Source organism: Aspergillus tanneri, assembly GCF_003426965.1.
Source record: "Aspergillus tanneri strain NIH1004 chromosome Unknown AapTan_1_pilon_pilon_pilon, whole genome shotgun sequence".
NCBI classification, from domain to species: Eukaryota; Fungi; Ascomycota; class Eurotiomycetes; order Eurotiales; family Aspergillaceae; genus Aspergillus; species Aspergillus tanneri.
The window spans coordinates 1,769,636-1,788,093 of NW_022984628.1; the positions used below are offsets into that span (position 1 = coordinate 1,769,636).

The 18,458-nt window shown below is 47.1% G+C and overlaps 3 protein-coding genes across 3 annotated transcripts; all 3 read left to right on the top strand.

Annotated features, from left to right (window-relative positions):
- Positions 1-2,214: 2,214 nt before the first annotated feature.
- Positions 2,215-2,679, top strand: ATNIH1004_002611 (uncharacterized protein; the record flags this gene model as incomplete). Its single annotated transcript, XM_033567298.1, has 1 exon — positions 2,215-2,679. One exon carries the CDS (start codon positions 2,215-2,217, stop codon positions 2,677-2,679), a length of 465 nt encoding a protein of 154 aa, XP_033429293.1.
- A 2,395-nt stretch (positions 2,680-5,074) lies between these two features.
- Positions 5,075-7,660, top strand: ATNIH1004_002612 (putative C6 transcription factor; the record flags this gene model as incomplete). Its single annotated transcript, XM_033567299.1, has 6 exons — positions 5,075-5,144; positions 5,253-5,347; positions 5,566-5,646; positions 5,792-5,965; positions 6,350-6,498; positions 6,751-7,660. 6 exons carry the CDS (start codon positions 5,075-5,077, stop codon positions 7,658-7,660), a joined length of 1,479 nt encoding a protein of 492 aa, XP_033429294.1.
- A 1,971-nt stretch (positions 7,661-9,631) lies between these two features.
- IML1 (vacuolar membrane-associated protein iml1) lies at positions 9,632-18,002 on the top strand (the record flags this gene model as incomplete). Its single annotated transcript, XM_033567300.1, has 7 exons — positions 9,632-15,098; positions 15,682-15,788; positions 16,224-16,726; positions 16,803-17,004; positions 17,118-17,299; positions 17,338-17,537; positions 17,623-18,002. 7 exons carry the CDS (start codon positions 9,632-9,634, stop codon positions 18,000-18,002), a joined length of 7,041 nt encoding a protein of 2,346 aa, XP_033429295.1.
- Between the last annotated feature and the right edge of the window lie 456 nt (positions 18,003-18,458).

Sequence of the window (18,458 nt, forward strand, 5' to 3'; positions counted from 1 at the left end):
ACCAGCTATATTATGTTATATCATTATATGGAATAAAACTTTTAGTATGAAGTACACTACTAATAGCAACCTTATTGCAATGTATTATGATGGCATAGAATTGTGCTGTGCAAGGCATTGTTTGAGCAGGTATATAACCTGTCCAGGAGATGGGAAATACTCATACAGGAAAGCTCCCGATGGTTTCTACGGGCTGCCTTGAGCTATTCCCATGTCGTAGGGGGCACGCCTCTCACTCATAGGGCTAACTTTAGATTTATATACTTTAAAGAATTCTCAGTTGGCTAAGCAATTCCTACCTAGACTTTGGTGGTATATTATTAGTAGATTAAAACTACAGTCACTGCAGTAAATTTCCAGAATCCAATGTGCCACGGTCATGGTCAGTAGAGTTAATCGGGACTATATTTTGTAATTTTTACAGTATTAGGAATTATGCTATATATCTAAGAAATAGTAATCAAATACTAGCTAGTGGCTATAGAACTAGTTGTGACTGTGTCATGGGTTAAACCCACTATGGTGCTCAGACTAAGGCCTTTGCTACTATATAGGGAGCTAGATGTGACTGATGGAAGACCAGTCATCTTGTACGTTCTATATGGTCAAGTGGTTTTATCTCTACCAGCGCAGAGACAACCAAACCATCACAGAACGGCTGAATAATGATATCAAAAATTTACCAAGGACAGGGACTGTCGCTAGAATATTATTATATTATTATTCATTCATCACTAAGCTGGTGAAAGTGTGATGACTTTTGATTTATTGGTAATCATGAGCTCAATATTCGCTTAGATCTTGTTGTCTTCTCAGTATCTAATTCGATCCACGATTCCGTCCTATCGACAGATCAGAAGATAAAGATATACCTGGGTTATCTAGGGAAGGTATCCTTTGTAGTCTTGTGGAATTTTATTGATACGCTAAATTCATTTCAGGTTGGTTTGGCCAATCCCAGGCAATAGTCATTCTAACATAACATAAAAAACCAAGCCACTGTCATGGAGCTATCTCTCTCTTTTCTCCTCAAGCACAAGCATCAGCTGGCTTCCATTGTTATCTAAACTAAGTAGGGAATATCTATCAACTATGTAGTTATTTTTTGTAGGGATAAAGCCTCTTAAAGAGAATAAAGTCCAATTTAATTAGTTATCTCTCTATTCTCACTTTAATGCTCCAGTTGCTTGGTAGCTGAGTGATGAGTCTTTCCTTTAAAGACAATGCATGGCGGTAGTGCCCATCCTATAGAGTTATGATTGGACAACTTGCGGAAGAAGTATAGAGATACTTTACAAAGAATCCTCATCTCCCCTCGGGATGATCATCTCAACAAGGAGAAAGGTTTATTCAAGAAATTCATGAGTTAAAAAAATATCACCACTATCCTAACTTGATATAGTGAAGCTACTGACAGATAATGATGCAATCTTATTTCAAAGATGAGATTTGCTACGTGGACGCGGGTTACTATTGGCGAGTGTTGCCAGTCCAGGCACTGAGGAAGCACGAACGAGAGTCTTAAACGTGGATTTGAAATGTCCTAAGGCCGAGGCCATGCTTCCACGGGACAATGGCAAGAATCCAGACATATTGGCAAGGGACCTTACCACTAACTACACGGAACGCTTCACATGACCTGAGGGAGTATTCAACGTCCTTCTCAGCAAGTGGTTTGAGTTGCGACCCCCAATGAGCCTTAAATATACACGTGAAGCTTATTCTTATTGACTGCGTCACACCTTCCTAAGTCACTGCCTAGGCACTTGTTGCAAACTGGCTTGTTAAAATTCTTTGGTAGCTGCAAAGAGCCGAGACACGACCGCGAGTCCGCTTCTCTAACGTGATACACAATCAAGAAAGTGCCAAGGATTGTAAAGGACATACGCCACTGTTGTTCGCAGCTCGACTAGGTTATGAAACACTTCCAAAATCCTTTCTCCAGTGAGGTGCTGACCCAGATATTTCGGATAGGCAAGGGGAACAGCACTGTTAACAACTTTAGCCAACGGCTATTGGAAGTCACTCATTAAATGTCTCCATGAAAAATGATGTCTTCATAAGCCACAAGGATTAACAAGGTCAAACATAACTATGTCTCTCAGCCTTCGGTAGCCTTGAGACAATGACCAAACACCTGTTTGAAAACAGTACTAACTGGAATTGGGAGGTTAGAATAATTTACACTACTCTCATTAGCGGAAGTGTACGACAATGAAGGGGCAGTATGATAATTCTCCAGAGGCGCTGATCCAACCTCTAGGAGAAGCGGTAGTTACATACTCCATTATTGGTGGCAGCTACGATGGGCCGCTATGCAGCGGTCAAGCTCTCAGCTTCAGCATTACAGCCCGACTTGTAAGATATTATCCGGCCGAAATCCTATCCCCGATGTGCCCAGAGAGACGCTTCCCTAGTAAGGAGAGAAATCAGCGAAGAGTGTGCACAGCAGACTTCCCTGATAATGCCGAGTGGGAACAGCTTGGTGATCATCGTCGTGAACAAGAAGGCCATGCAAACATCTCGGTCGCATTTATTCATGCCACTGACCATTTCGAGAGGCCGGTGGATCTGCTGCTGCTGCACAACATTTGCAGCACCCCAGGAAATTACCTGCCCGACTCTACTGTACTTCGTCAGCTCTCTCATGAAGGAAAAACAGTTTGTCCCGGTACATGAGGCCGAAAGAACTTGATCTCTCCCGCACGTCCTTCTAGTTCAGCCGGAATTTTTATCCTTGCCAATGGGAGCGCGCAACAACTCCTTCACTCTCAACCGATCTTCCACTTCGCAACTCTCGTCGCTTTTCTGCCCATCGACACCTGATACTGTATCTGTTAAGACGAGTTTGTCTAGCTCGGGTCTTCGTGACCCTAATAAAGATCATGACTATTGCTCATTCATCAAGCAGGCTGTCTTCTTTTCATCCGAGCTTCGAAAAATAATACAGGTCTTGGTGCCGTTTAAGTTCCGTATGAAAGCATCTTAGATACTACAGTCGCGAGTTCTAACCATGGAGATCCGATGGGCATTTATCAAATTTCATGTTAAATAACAAGACGACACTGGCAATAACTGGAAGGCAAGGATCGGATAAATTTCGGTCGGCAAGCACCTTCCCTCCAGCGCTTTGAAACCAGAATCAACGTCCATAACCGGTGGCTTTTAGTTACCAGCCTGTCTCGAGCGACAATATCGCCTAGCTCACCCTCAGCTGCATACTATGGAGCTATGCCCTGCTTCCCGCAGTCATTTTCTCGGAAATAGTACTTTTCTCCTCCCTGTACAGTCACGGAGTAGTTAAAAAAAAAAAAAAATTACCTTCAGGGATTAAAACATCTGCAATATCTGCAGATGGTAAGTGTCAGTGCAGGTTGATGAACCTGTTCTCACGATTTCATAACTAGAAACAGAACAATGAGTGCAAAATACATTGTCTCGTTGCCGTCTTCAAATATCATTGCATGCCCTTGGTCCCGGATTTTGGAAAGCGTGTATTGAGTCCTGATCAAGGTCACCTGTTTGTACCACAGATTAACCTGCTTACAGAGGGATCTCCATGTTCTTATAACCCTGTCATGAATACAACATGGTTAATTTATGTATCCATTTTATACGTCGATACATTGGAACCACCGTTGACACAGCACCCCAGCAATTTCCCCTACCCTCTTTTAACGGAAACGATTCCATGCTGAGGCTGTTCCTTTTTTTCCTCAATTATTCGAATTTTGGGTGTATTGAACGAGGTACCCCCTTCCATGTCCGTGCTAGTGTTCGTTTTTTATCTGGTATCAAGCTCCCGAAGGTACTCTGGTTCCAACCCCGAGCCGGTGATTTCTTTAGCATTGTGTCCTTTTCAACAGGATAAAAGCCACTCGCTCATCATGGCGGAGATTGTCGGCGTGGTCGAAGGACGGGGATGCTAATGGCCATACCAAGGGATGGTATCGCTTGAGACGCAACCATCAGAACCCTAACGTTAGGGCGAGTCGAGGTGGGAAGCAGATGCGACGAAAGGATACGTGCCGAACACTGTACACTCCCCAAGTTAGTGAATGATGATACTTCTGACTTTCCGGAGCATTTACTCAGAGGTTGGGGATCGGAGCCAGCAGTATGTCTTTCAGATACTTCTCAATACGGACCTTCAACGCTGCTCGAGGCACCTCCAAACAGTTGATGCCATGTCGCATTAGTCAGGGAGGAGAGAGGATACACCGCGTTCCTGCGTGTGTGTAACTCCCAGTCCTTAGGGAGGGGAATGTTCGCATTTCAAAGCTCGATGTTATGGATCCTCCCACGGCTCTGTTGGAGCAGTTATTTCGTCTTGTTGGAAGTCTGTCAGTACTAGGAACCTGCGGTGGGTTTCGGGAATCTTCGATGGTGTTGATCCGCTCTGCACAACGGAATCTGTCAAATATGGATGTTCAGAGGCATGCTCATTTCCTGCGCCCCTAACAGCAAGACCGACCAAAAAGAACCTGCATGGATGGGACGACCACGAAACCGACCTAATCCATGGGATGGCTCCCCAGATGTTTCGCCGGCAACGTCTCCTCTTTGTGTCTTTTTTTTGGTTTTCCCACATCCCTATGACGCCTTCTGTTACGCTGTTTATTGCCTGCTCCACCCGAACGTTTCTGCACCCTGGAGCCTCTACTTACAAAGCGAGGCCCAACAATTATATAATACAGGGCTGGCTGTATCGAGGATTACATACTCGGAAGTACCCGATTTCCCGCTTGTGTCTTTAAGGTCGGCGGCTGTCATATCCAGCCTACCACGGCTCGCCTGGCTGCGATCCGTCTCTTGACCAACACGGCCGGTTTTATATGTTTGCCCACTGTTACCTGGCACCAGTCAAAAACGAATAAGAAAAAAAAAAATAAAAAAAAATATATATCAAGGCTGTAGCTGGGTATTTTGCGTGCCTGTGGTCGCTGTCGATCTCTAGTTTGCTTCGGGTCAGGCTAGCCAGTCTGTTGGTTGCTAGTCCTTGTCCAAAGTTGTTTGCACTATCCTGGGTAGGGAAGACGGATGAAAGGAAGTGACAACATCTTCGACTGTGACAATGGCCGATCCGAATCGTCCTCCTTCCTTTCATTATCGTCCCTACCCTTTGTCAGCAGAGGTTCAGCAAAGTAAACCCACTCCTTTTTACGACAGATTGGCCCGCCGCTACTCGCAACCGTCTTTCGGGCCTCCGAGTAGCTCTGAGGCGGTGCCTAACCATACTGAATCGCCTACAGCTGTCTCACGGATGGGTTTCAATGATCGATCTCTCAACTCGAAAGTGGCAATTCCTCGGTCAGCGAACCCAAGTAACTGGACGACCAGCGGACGAGTCAGTCGGGCGTGCGAAAATTGCCGAAAGCAAAAGGCTAAATGTAATGGACATCGTCCAACCTGCCAACGATGCCAGGAATCTGGTATTCTTTGCTCATACGGGGATCGGAAGCGAGAGAAGATGGACAAGTGCGTTATGTGATGACTTTTGGACCGCTACCTAGATTTCTGACGGTAGGTACCAGGCTACTCAGTGATCTGACAAGTAAAGTTCAGGTGTATGAGGCCCTACTGGGAGATATTTGTCCCAAGGTGGACTCTTGCTCGGCCCAATATATTAAGCAGCTACTCGATAAAGTAAGGCGGTCTCTCCCCTTGTGCTACACTGCAACTTCCCTTTTTTTTTTTTTTTTTTGCTTTAGCTCCTTTCTTTATGCTGTGACGGCTACCTGTCTACCCTCCTGACTGTCTTAACTAGCCCAGTCTGATTAGAAATTTATAGCAGGCCGTCCATCCTGAACAAGTGTTTGATCGCAAACCTTCGGTATCATCACAGTCATCTAAATTTGCTGACTCTGCTGTGCTTCTGAGCCCTGTTCCGACGTCCCTATTGGGAGGTCTCGACTACACCAACGAGGATTTCAACCGCGATGAGAAGGTCCAAGCGATAGGGTTTGTAGGGGAACATTCGGAAATAGCCTGGCTATACAGATTGCGGCGAATGCTTGATCGCTCCAATCCGACCTTTCCCAAGGAACAACCGAATCGATATTCTGTTGCTTCTGTGAATTTCTTTCTAGACAACGCTAAGATCCCAGTTATTGACAATGCTAATACGGAGAAATGGCCTTCGCAGACGATGGCCGATCAGCTGGTGGATAACTACTTCCAAGTTGTCCATCACTCCTTTCCTATCATAGGGAAAGTTATCTTTTTAAGGCAGTATAAGTCTTTCTACAACACTCCTTATGTGCGACCGGGAAAAAGATGGCTGGCGATCCTTAACTTGGTGTTCGCCATTGCGGCGAGATATTCTCGGCAGATACTAACGGATTCCCAGGGTGCGCCAGATGACGATCGCGTGTACTTTTCTCGGGCGTGGAAGCTTAACATGAGTGAAGTTGCGCTGCTAGATCACCCAAATCTACAACAGGTTCAGGTGGAAGGACTGACTTCGTTTTACCTTTCATCCGTGGGACAGGTCAACAGGTACGCCCCTTGCTCCTTCTCCTCTTGCTCTTTTATTACTTGATTTATGTCTAACTCGGCATATGTGCTTTGTAGGTCGTGGAGGATATGTGGGATAGCTATACGGTCAGCCGTCACTATGGGGCTTAACCTCCGAAGCGAAAGCAATTCAATTGTTCATACATCCAAGGAATCACGTTACCGAGTGTGGTGGTCCCTTTACATGCTGGACATTTCTCTTTCTGTGATGACTGGTCGCCCACCTAGTTGCAGTCATGATTTCTGCACCACTCCTCTGCCAGTGCCGTTCAGAGAGGAGGAGTTTTTGGATGAAAACGTCATTCAGCTTATTACAGATAATGAGTCTCGCAGTATGTTCATGGAGAGGCTTGCCTTTAGCCACTCGAGGTCTTTTCTGATGGACAACGCAACGCCCGGCATTCATGGGCACACGCTCGCCATCCCAGGTAAACAATGTGAGCAAATCGTATCCAATGCTGTCGAAACACTCACACCGAATTCCTCGCTCTACTTTCTGTATCTCGTCGACCTAGGTCTTATTATGCGGAACACTGTTGACACATTATACGCTGCAGGAGCTGCTAGGAAATCGTGGCGTGAGGTAGAAATGGCAATATCCACATTGAATGGGAGGATAGACGCTTGGCTCGAAAGGCTCCCCCCCGCTTTCCACTTCACGCTAGGAACACTAGAATTTGAACGACAGCGGTTAAGCCTGGCATTTCTCTTTTACAGTGCTAAGATCATCATTACGCAACCCTGTTTGAGTCGCCTGACTCGACAGATCTCGGGAACAGAAGCAGGAAGCTTTTGTGATGCAACGGCGACCATGTGTGTCGACCTTGCAATCCAGATGCTTGATCTCTTGCCGGACTTACAGGACACTTCCTGGGTCTACCGTGTGTCTCCTTGGTGGCACATGTTACACATGATAATGCAACCGACCACGATCCTCTTGACGCAATTGCTGTTCCTCGTAAACCCGGGAACTACCAAATACAGGAAAATACATGAGAGCATTTCCAAAGCGATTTACTGGATAGGGGAGACGTCGATAAAGGATCCCACATTCATTCGAGCCTGTCGCGTATGTAAAGATCTCATTGCTGAACATGTTCCAGAGCATGGAATGGGTACGCGCGCAGATCGGGAGAAGCGCTGACTGCTCGCCAAAGTCCCGAATTTTGTCTTCACAATGCATATGAAGCCGGGATAGCTTGCCTCCTCCATCGAGTCTGCATTGTGCCCTTGCGGCTATACCTTGCTCGACCACATCCGTAGGTTCAGCCTTGGAAAAGTGACACACTGAACCCAACTGTCTCGGCAGATCTTCTACGTTTACTTCTTTTTATATTTCCTCGAATATTTTTCCAAAATATTCCGTACACGCAGCCATCCTCATACATACCGTATTCTGTGGATTTATCCAGGCTTGGTGAGTGCAATTGATGTGATAGTGCTTTCTATAGCACCCACGACGAGGTTTTCGCGTGTTAGATCGACGGGACGCAGGAGCTGCACATGTCGTATTTCTGTTCCTCCAAGTACTCTTATGCAGAACGGGGGAATGTGTCAGCTCCACTGTGACTGAGACATGAAAAGAACAGGTGGGAAGCTCGGACCTGCTATTGATTTATGGTAGCGGATAGCTTCTTCTAGTCGGGCAGCCTATTGACTAGACTTCTGGTTATACACAGTACCGTCCCTGGCTAAAATTATATTTCCTCCTTAACTCTTGGGGCTCCCACACACATGCCGGATGCTACCCATCCTTTTCCATTCCATGGCTGTGGACTGTGTCAAATACCTTGTAACTGGGATCCAATTCTTTCTGCCATTTAAAGACACTCAAAATGCTTCATACTGTGTCACACTGGTGAAGGCAGAGTATTATCGGTGGACTCAACAACAATGGAGCTAGTTGTGTATAGAAGCAGCCTACTCTGGAGTATGCCACAAACATGAAAAGAGCGGGGGTAAATGGCGGGTACAGGACCTAGTATGTACCTACTCTCAATATGTCTACTTATGTTGCTGGTTGGAATCAGGAGTTCCTATCGGCATCCTCCGGAAAGTGGCATAGGTTAAATCTTAATACGGGGTAAATCAGGTCAGAAACAAAACTAAACAAAACACGTATTTGGAATTTCTGCAGTGAGTTGAGCAGATTTGGCATAGCCAGTGTAATAACTATCTCGAAATAGTTTAGATTTTTCATGTCTTTGCTCTGAGAGTTACCTATCTCCTCCCTCATGTGGTGCTTGCCCACAATGGATTTCGAAGGTCTCTTCATCATAACGCCATTCTGGCCTGATCGTTTCAGGGGCCATGGGCTGAAAGCAAATGTCCGACAAGAATTTGATATATATCTAACTGAGTCGTTGAGAGGTCCGAGGGTAAAGTTGACCATAAACTGCGATTTTGACACCGTTAGTGGATCTAACCCATAATCAAACCAAATCTTATTCCTAAAGTAACATACATACAAACAACCTGTACGATAGACCCACCGTATATTAGGCATAGAATCAGCAGTTCCTCACTTTTTAGTAGTTAAGTTCAGCCACTACAGACCCCGGATAGTTTCAAACACTAATGATATTTATACTACCTATCAGCCCAAATCTTCCAATAAAGGTGGTTCTTGCTACTACCACCCTATATATTAATACTATTACAGGTTAGCTCGATGTTTATATACCTACATTAGGGAGTAGCGGGTTGGTTAATCAATTGGTTATTGACATTGAAAAGAGCATAATTTCGTACCTGTATAACCCTTTACAACCTCAGCTTGTTGTATAGACTAGGTGTCAGAATAGTCAGATTCTCCAAATACTAGTTACCAAAGTTCCCAGTGGACCCCTTATAGGCTATAGCCTATATTGAGAGGACCACGGCTTCTGCCTCAGGCATCACCTGAAATAGAATTCTACGCCACACTTGGAAAACCACGTGACACGGGAGCTATGACACCGCCTGCTATTTCCAGCGGCCTGTAATATGTGGGGATCCCCATCGATCTGGAGCTATTTCGTTGATAACCTCCAATTGATGCGATCCGTCTACAGAGCGATTGGTTGGAAACAGTCAGAGTTGCTCTAAAATGCAAATTCAATCACGAGGGTAGAGAATGTCTATACGCGGGCCTATGAAGCGCTCACACCTAAGACAGGTGAGCGCAGCTAGTCTAGATACTCTCTCCACATCTCGCTCCTTGGGAGCACTCTCGCATGATAGCCCCAGTGATCACCCCTCGACGCCAGATGAAAGGACTGTCCGTTTATCCTCTACTATCTTGGACCGACGACAATGTTCTCTTTGGGTCCATGATGAAGCCTTCGCCAAAGAGGAAATCTTATTCAATCCGGCCGCCTTCGGTGACACGGAGGTGAACGTCGGCGATGTCGTCGAGATTCTGCCTGTTCGGCATCACGGGGATGGCGCGCAGCCTAAGACAGATATCGGTTCAAGATCATTGCGTGATAGCCATGTCGACTCGAGCTCAACGCTCCATTCGGATTCGATGTCGAAGTTCAAAACTCCGCTCCAGAACCGTTGTCTGTTTGTGGTCAAATCTCTCCCGCATGATATCAAAACGCGACACCCGAAGCTGGAAATATCGGTGACTACCAGTATCGCCAACACATTTGGATTTAAAAACAGATCCACGGTTCATATCTCTATTGTGGATCGTACCCAGTGCGCTGCCTCTCATGTGGACATTGCTTTCCGAGATCAGTTCATGGTCCGCTCTGACATGTGGAGATTGGTTATGTCGGAACTGGCAGAGAAGATCGTTTACAAGGGACAGAAAATTGTATTCATGGGTAGTATCAAGGCCACTGTAAAGAGCATCTTCATTCGAGGCAAGAAGGTTCTCTCAGGCTATTTCTCTCCCCAGACCATCCCGGTATTCCGCAGCGAATCGGCAAAATATGTCTTGTTCATCCAAATGTCTAGAGAGATGTGGAATTTCGACTCAGAAGGAACGGGCGACATACTCTTTAGCCGTGTGATAAATGGGTTTTTACCAGAGCTTTTTAAGCGATGGGCGAATTCAGACGTGAGGCATCTGGTTACCATTGTGCTATTTACCCGAGTTGAGTACGATACCTCAGCCATAGGACCCTCTTCCACACTCAGCTCGGAGAATTTAAAAAACATGGCCAACCCGAATAACGTCCCTACGCGAGATTTTTATCGAGTAGTAGTCAATGATATGGCAAGCGGACATTGGACTACGATCTTGGACGAGTTGAAAAAGGATTTTAGGACATTCCTGAGGGATGTTTCAATTCTCAGGCCGAATGATACTGATACAATCACAATCCCCGGGTTGAAGGCTTCCAAACAGGATCAGCCCCCAACTATTGCAGGGCGACCAAGTACGGCTCTTCGTGGCAATATTCTAGAGGCAATCCACTTAGCATCTTCTCACCTAGCCTATGACCATATCGACCGAGACATGGTACATACCGGCACCTCGATCATCGTCATAACTCCGGGAAGCGGTGTTTTCGAGGTATCTTATGAGTCGTTAGCATCTACCACGGAGGCACTCACAAATCGCGGTATTGCTATTGACTTAGTTTGTCTCAGCCCTATGCCGCTCCATTCCGTGCCTTTGTTCAAGTACCGAGAGCCAGTTCGAAGGCCGTCGAGCTCCTCATTTGTTGAGATTCAGAATGGAGGATTCTCTCCTGAGATGCGTCACTCGTTCGCAAGCTTTGCGAATCGGTCATCTCATATTTCCCCCAAATCTACTATACACGAGGGGTTGGGCTTCAGGGGACATTGGCAATCAGGTTCTCGTGACTGGAGTTACGGAATTCCTCATTGGTTAGACATATCTTATTGGAATCCCGAAACCTACAGAGAGTCTCGACGAATACTGAAGAAAGACCCCAACGCCCCAATCCCATTCACTGTAACAAAAAAGTCCAAAATTTTCGTACCCAGGGTTCGCATGTATGAAATCCAGATGAATGGGATCATGGAGAGTGAACAATCCAACATTTCAATTCCTTACCTTTTCGAAGGGCAGAAAGGCACCCAACGTTCCAGCTCTGGAGTTAGCTTGAACCCGGCCAGTTTGGCTCCAACTAAAACCCCTTTTATTCGCAACTCCCCCTTCAGGTACCAGCTAGGCGACAGCTTACGACCAGATCCGTTTCTTCAGAACATGGGGAATCCCAAGGACATGATGTTGGCAAAGTCAAGGAAGGCTTCCTCAAATTCATCACTTGCATGGATGGACAATTACGATGACAGCGTGTTCATACCGCTTCCGAAGCGACGCCAACGCCGGAAACCTTCAAAAGCGAAACGGCCTAGTGAGCCTGATGTCCTGGTTTCCAGTGCGCACGATCGAATATCTGCTAGATCCATCTCACATCTACGAAAGCATGAAACTTTTTCCAACGAGCGCGATCATCCCACAAGCTCGGAGCCTCGAAAAGTCGATGCATCTTTGGTTGTCCCCAAGAGCCCTGTCTCTATTAAAAGTGCTTCTCCCAAAAAGCCAGCTTTGAAGGCCCCATCGGCTGTGAAATTACCGCGCATATCACGTACAATCAGCTTTGCACTTCGCGGGCTAAGCTCTGCTCCGCCTAGAGCCCAGGCGAGCACTGAGATCAATGTGGAACACGCCAGAGGCTTACCAACATCAAATCAAAAAAGAATCACAGGGATGTTTGCTGATACTAAAAGTGTTGATTCCGCCAGCATTTCTGACGCTGCATCAACGTCAACAGTGATTGACATATCGGCTCCGCCTGCAACACCTCAAAAGCCCATAGAGAGCTCCTCCATAACGCCGTCTCAGCCTATATCTATCAAAGCGCCTCCGAAGCAGCCTTCCGAAGACCTGGAGCAGCCAGAACGCCCTGAGATCACGGAATCATTTTCCACTACTGGCACTGAGATTCCTCTAAATGAGGATGTCCTTCATGAGCCTCAAGAGAAAAAGCGTGGCCCCAAATTCGAGTTAACAGTAAATGGTGGCCTACGTGGGACATCATCCAAATCCTCACATAACAAAGCACTGGCCCCTTGGGTTCGTTCGATTAATCCATGCAATACACCCAAAGATGTCTTGCGGGATACCTCTTGGTTTGGGCGATGGCAACATGCCTATCCAAGACCGCCTCATGTCGCTGTGGTCAAATGGAAGAGTTTGAAGTCCCCTGCTATCCTACCTCTTACAACAGAAGAATTTCCATCCGCGACTGAGCTTTCCTCAGATTATTTGCAAACGCCTTATCGTGTTTTCCCGAACGACGACCCCGAAGGCATTGAAGTCCCAAAAACTAGGGGTGCGCTTCTGCGTGAAATGATATCCTTACGTCTTTCTCACGGATTCCAGATTGTGGTCGGGAAGACTGTAGTTGAGGTATCCGGACAGCACTCGCTGCAATCGCCAAATGTTTTTGACACTCAAGAGCTGGAAAAAGACGGTGCTACTGTTTTCTTGTCTAAAGGCAACTCTATCCATAGGTTGATCTGCATTGGTGGCGCGGAGATTGAGGTCACACGGTTCACCCATAGAATATCCTCGACTCTAACGTCTGAGAAGAGAGACCACTTCGGCACAAATTATTCGCCTGCAATGCGGACAATCCTGAGCCCTGAATATAAAATCAAAAACATAAGACTCGATTCGACGGTGGAAGAGTACAATTGGAACTATGCAGATAACTACGTGGCTGGACATCGTGATTATTTATTTAACCCAGCCCAGCAGCTACAATTTTGGCGTGTACGCTACGTGCTCATACCAATGCAACTGCATGTCCACTCCCGGCGTCACATCCAACCTTTCAACGAAGATAACGAAGAGGAGATCCATTTACTCGGAATTAACCAACTCACACATATATGGCAACGTCACAAATATGTTCCTCCAGAAGAGAAGAGATTCGAGAGCTCCAACAAAAAGAGGGAACAAAATCCCCTTAACATTATGTACCAGACTCGAAATCCACCAGAAGTGGTAGCAGCAGAGTTAGATCGGATCTTGCTTACCGATCCCGGACTAGACAATTCCCCGGCGCAGTTGTTACCGGAATCAGAGTTACTTGAGCGGTCCAATATCAGCTTGTCATCATTGGCACAGATAGTCCAGGGTGATAAGGGTGTTCGGATGATGGACCGAAGGTGGCACTGGCGACTTCATTACAACTGCTTTATTGGTTTCGAGCTCACCACCTGGCTTCTTCAGAATTTCCGCGACATTGACACCCGAGAGGAAGCCGTTGAATTTGGTAACGAGCTGATGAAGCACGGTCTATTTCAACACGTGCAGAAGCGACACAATTTCCGGGATGGTAACTACTTCTATCAAATCTCAAGCGAGTATCGAGTCTCTCGCCCAGAGTCCCGCGGGAGCTGGTTCCCTCAGATACTATCCGATAGATCAGTTCCATCTACCCCTGCAGGCGAGCGTCCGAGAGACTCCATCGCCAGTGGTCAATCCCGGACCAACAGTATAGATGACACCGTACCGCAAACACCAAATACCCCGTCCAAATCGAAGAACAAAGCTACCATTATGCTATCCAAGTCGATGAAATACGATGTCGACCCCCGCAAAAGGTCAAACCGGCCTGAGGTTATTGACCTCCACTACGATCGACTGCATAATCCAGATAATTGCTTTCACATTGAGCTGAGCTGGATGAACACCACTGCGAAATTAATTGAAGATACTGTGCTCTCATGGGCAGCCACGGCGGAAAAGTTCGGGCTCAAACTTGTTCAAGTTCCTATTGCTGAGGCCTGCGCTATTGACGAGACGCAACCGTTTCGAAAGCCACATGTGGTCCAACTCAGAATTCCCCCTCCGAGGCCTCCTGCTCCTACCATATTCAACCAAGGATCATTCTCGCAGCAGGGCACACCGGATCGTCATTTCTTTCATAGGGCCCTCCTGCGAAAATTTGAATTCATCCTGGACTTTGAAGCCGGATCTGCGTTCCCTGCCGACGTCGAAGTGACTTACTCCTGGGGAATACCAGAATACCGTTACCCACAATTTATCCATCGAACCGGTAGCATTTTGGCCCAGATTACCGAAAATGGGGACTTTCTCTTCCTGGCCAATCGGCTCGTTAGCACAAGAGGTGCCGCTAGTCGGGAAATGCCCAGACACGACAGAACTGATCAATACCGAGCACGGTCGAGTACTTATGACCCGATGGATCGTATATCGCCTCGACTGTGTCCCATTGTCCGCCCGACTCACGATGTGAGCAGCCCCATCAGCCCTCAGAATCAGAGCAGCTTAGACTCGGCCAACCTCTATCGTGCCCCCGAACTTATTCTTAACGCGTTTGCGGACTTCTGCAACGATCAGGCTAAGCTCGAACAATTCTACAGCGAATTCTTCGTTCGTCCAGCATCAACCAAAGTCGAACCCACCGTCACCTCACTTATGGATGCCTCCATTCCTTCGCTTGAACTGCCGGCGAGTGTCGTCAGCCATCATATCTCGCCTCCACCTATGCTATCAAGAAATGCCCAGAATTCGACGCTATCATCAATTGACCCTATACAACACGCCCGAGATGATGCCAAGGGGCCCCGAGGGAGTCCACGAAGTGCAGTCTTACGGCCACTTAAACTGGGTTAACGAATCAATTCGTTGAAAGATACTGGAATGTGTTATGATGGGAGATGTCGATTGTATATATGACATGAGCAAATCTTAATTCCTTGGTCTTGTAGTTATATATTTTCTATTTATTTTTTTTGGAACTCCTACCATCTCCAAGGCTTTAGTATTCCATTGATAGTGATAGCCTATGGCCAACCGCGTCACATGAAGCTCAGGTCACGGAAAGGAATCCTGATTAACCGTTCAGGCTGAATAGCCTCAATCAATCCTAACTTCGCATCTCCACGATTGGTTGGGAGTCCTCAAGGACGGAGAAATTGCGTCAACCCCTATCAGACAACTGAGGGGAAATAATGGACTGAGCAGTCAGACACTGACTTCGAGCACGGACTTTAGCCCTTTACGGATATGGTTCTTACAAGCAACTACTATGCCAACAGTGGCGTTTATCCAGCTCTGGGTTCTAGTCGCCGATATTTAAGACCCGACCGATGTGGGATCTTCAGAATCAACTCTCTACCATCTCATCGACCCTCTTCGAGTAGAGCTAATCACTTTTCTGATAGTCCAAAATGACGTTCACCGAGGGAATGTGGCATCTTTGAGTGAAGGGATCCTAGGTCTGAAGGCCGTACTTGTCGAGTACGAGTGGCTGACACTCTTTCGCAGGAAGGTATCCGGATTGACTGGATGAACAATGTCAAGAGATTGAGCATTGAGGATGAGACCGTTGACCTCTTGTTGAATAAATTCCAGAGACATCGTGGAGATACGCTAAACTCCGGTTTGTCGTCTTGGTAATGAATTCTACCTGTAGAATGGGAGCTAATCAACTTCTTGATTCGCAACGATTTCAGCCCATGCTAGTTCCCCATTGGGAGGCGTGATTAGAGTTAGATTTGTCCATTGGCACGTGGTCTCAGCTCTAAGGGTCCTAAAATATGCCAACATATTTCGCATCATAGGGCAGGCCAAATGAAAAATGCTCCTCACTACAAGCGGCACTCTTCCACCGGTCATACCAAAATCCGTTACGAAAAGAACAAGAAACTGCAATACAGCAGTGGCCCGTTAGAACTGACCATTAAAATGGAACCCAATGAGCTAGACTTTGCTTTCACGTGCTAAGGGCGATATCACTGGACATTCGTCGCGATCTATCGGATACGTCGGTGACCAAACGACAGGAAACTCCCGTTGGGATGATGGAAACTTCTTTGAACGTCAAGGGTACACGCTCGCAGCTTTAGATCTCGGCATGGGAGAGAAGATACATGACCTTGGAGAGAGGTTCGGTCACTTGGTTAAAAACAGCCAGAGCGTCGATATCAAGAATGAAGACGGTGGGACATCGTCCGAACTAGCCTACAAAAACATCCCACTCTACATTAGTTCAAAAGGATGGTGTTTTTATAAACAATCTAGGAAAAGTCAGTCTCGAATTACAATCAGAACGAACCACCAGATTCAATGTGTCGATCGCCAGCGAGGAACTAGAATACTTCATCATTTACGGAAACACGCCCAAGGATATTCTGGCCAGGTATACGGTCTTGACTGGACGTCCCAGCCTGGTGCCTTCCTGGAGTTACAATTTGTGGCTAACTACCAGTGCGTGCTTTTCTCCTCTTTTATTATCTATATTCCCCTGTTACTGCTCAGATGCTGATTACATCCTGTGTTTAAGCTTCATGACCAACTATAACTGGCAAACTGTCACCAGTTTCCTGAATGGCTTCCGGGATCGTGACATCCTCTTAGGCTTCTTCCACTTTGACGGTTTCTGGATGAAGTCTTACCAGTGGTGCGACCTTGAGTTTGACTCCGAAATGTTCCCCGACGCTGCTAACTGCCTCAGGCGCCTTAAAGACCGAGCCCTACTCATCAGTGTATGGATCAACCCATAAGTTGGACAGGCATCTCCACTCCTCCAAGAGGGCAAAAAGAACGGTTACTTCATCAAAGTGATCACTCTAATCCCCGTCCCGCAACTCTCGCACAGCGCACAGATGGCTCCGTCTGGCAGTGGGACTACTGGCAAACCGGCATGGCCATCGTCGACTTCACCAACCTAGACGCCTGCGGCTGGTTTTCATCTCACCTCCGACGACTCATGGACATGGGTGTAGCTTCGCAGAGCGCATCCCATACCGAAACATCCAATACGACAACGGCTTCGACCCTGTCCGCATGCACAACTACTATTCACTCCTGTTCAACAGAGTCGTCTACGAGACTATCATCGACTGCTACAGACCCTATAAAAGCCTCCTATTTGCTCGCAGCACTGGCCCGGGCGGCCAAGCCTTTCCCATCCACTGGGGCGGCGACTGCGAAAGCGCCTACCAAGCCGTGGCGGAGGCTTTCCCCGGTGGTCTAAGTCTCATGCTATCTGGGTACATCTTCTGGGCGTCGGACATCGGTGATTTTGAAGGAACGCCTCCCCCGCCTTTATACAAACGCTAGGTCCAATTCGGTCTCCTCTCATCCCATTCACGGCTCCACAGGTTCTCTTCGTTGCGGGTCCCCTGGATCTATGGTGAAGACTGTGTCGTGCTCCTCGACGCCGTCAACCGGAAAAATCCTCCTCATGCCGTACATCCTCACAGAGGCGCTTCTGGCCTATTCCCAGGGAAACGAGCTCATGAGACCCATGTTCCTGGAATTTCCAGAGGACCTGAACACCTACCCACTTGACACGCAGTACATGTTCGGCAGGGATCTGCTCGTGGCTCCTGTCTTCTTGGACGAAGGCACCGTGACGTTCTATGTCGCCCCGCACTCCGGAGGAAGACGGGGCTGGAAATGTCGGGAAATGGGTCTCGTGGTTCGATCATTCCAAGACATACGAGTCTGGTCGCTGGTATACCGAGACTCGTGGGATTGATACTTTGCTGATCCTGATTTGGCCTGGATCCGTGACGCCGATTAATTCGAAACTGAAGGCGCCGCAGGACGATGCGCTGGATGGCCTCGAGCTCCTAGTTAATGAGAGCCTCACTGCGGAGGCTATATGGTCGATCCTAGTAATACACAGGATATGTTGAACGTCGTGAAAGTTGCACACAGGGCTGGCTCGGTTTTCGCCGACGATGCCAATGTGAAGGTCACTTGGGTGGGTTATTAGAGTTTCGTGATATACAGGGAAGAACAGGCAAAGCTATCATGCCCTAGTGTAAGTGAATGTCTCTCGTGGCCAGTTTCCTAAGGGCAGTAACCAGGGGTACATCTAAGCTTAGTCTCAGCTCCGTCTACATTCAGGTTATGATCTTCACCTCCTAGAACAATTAATTCAATATTCGAATATTAATGTAAGCAAATATAGTAGAACGGCTGCCATGAC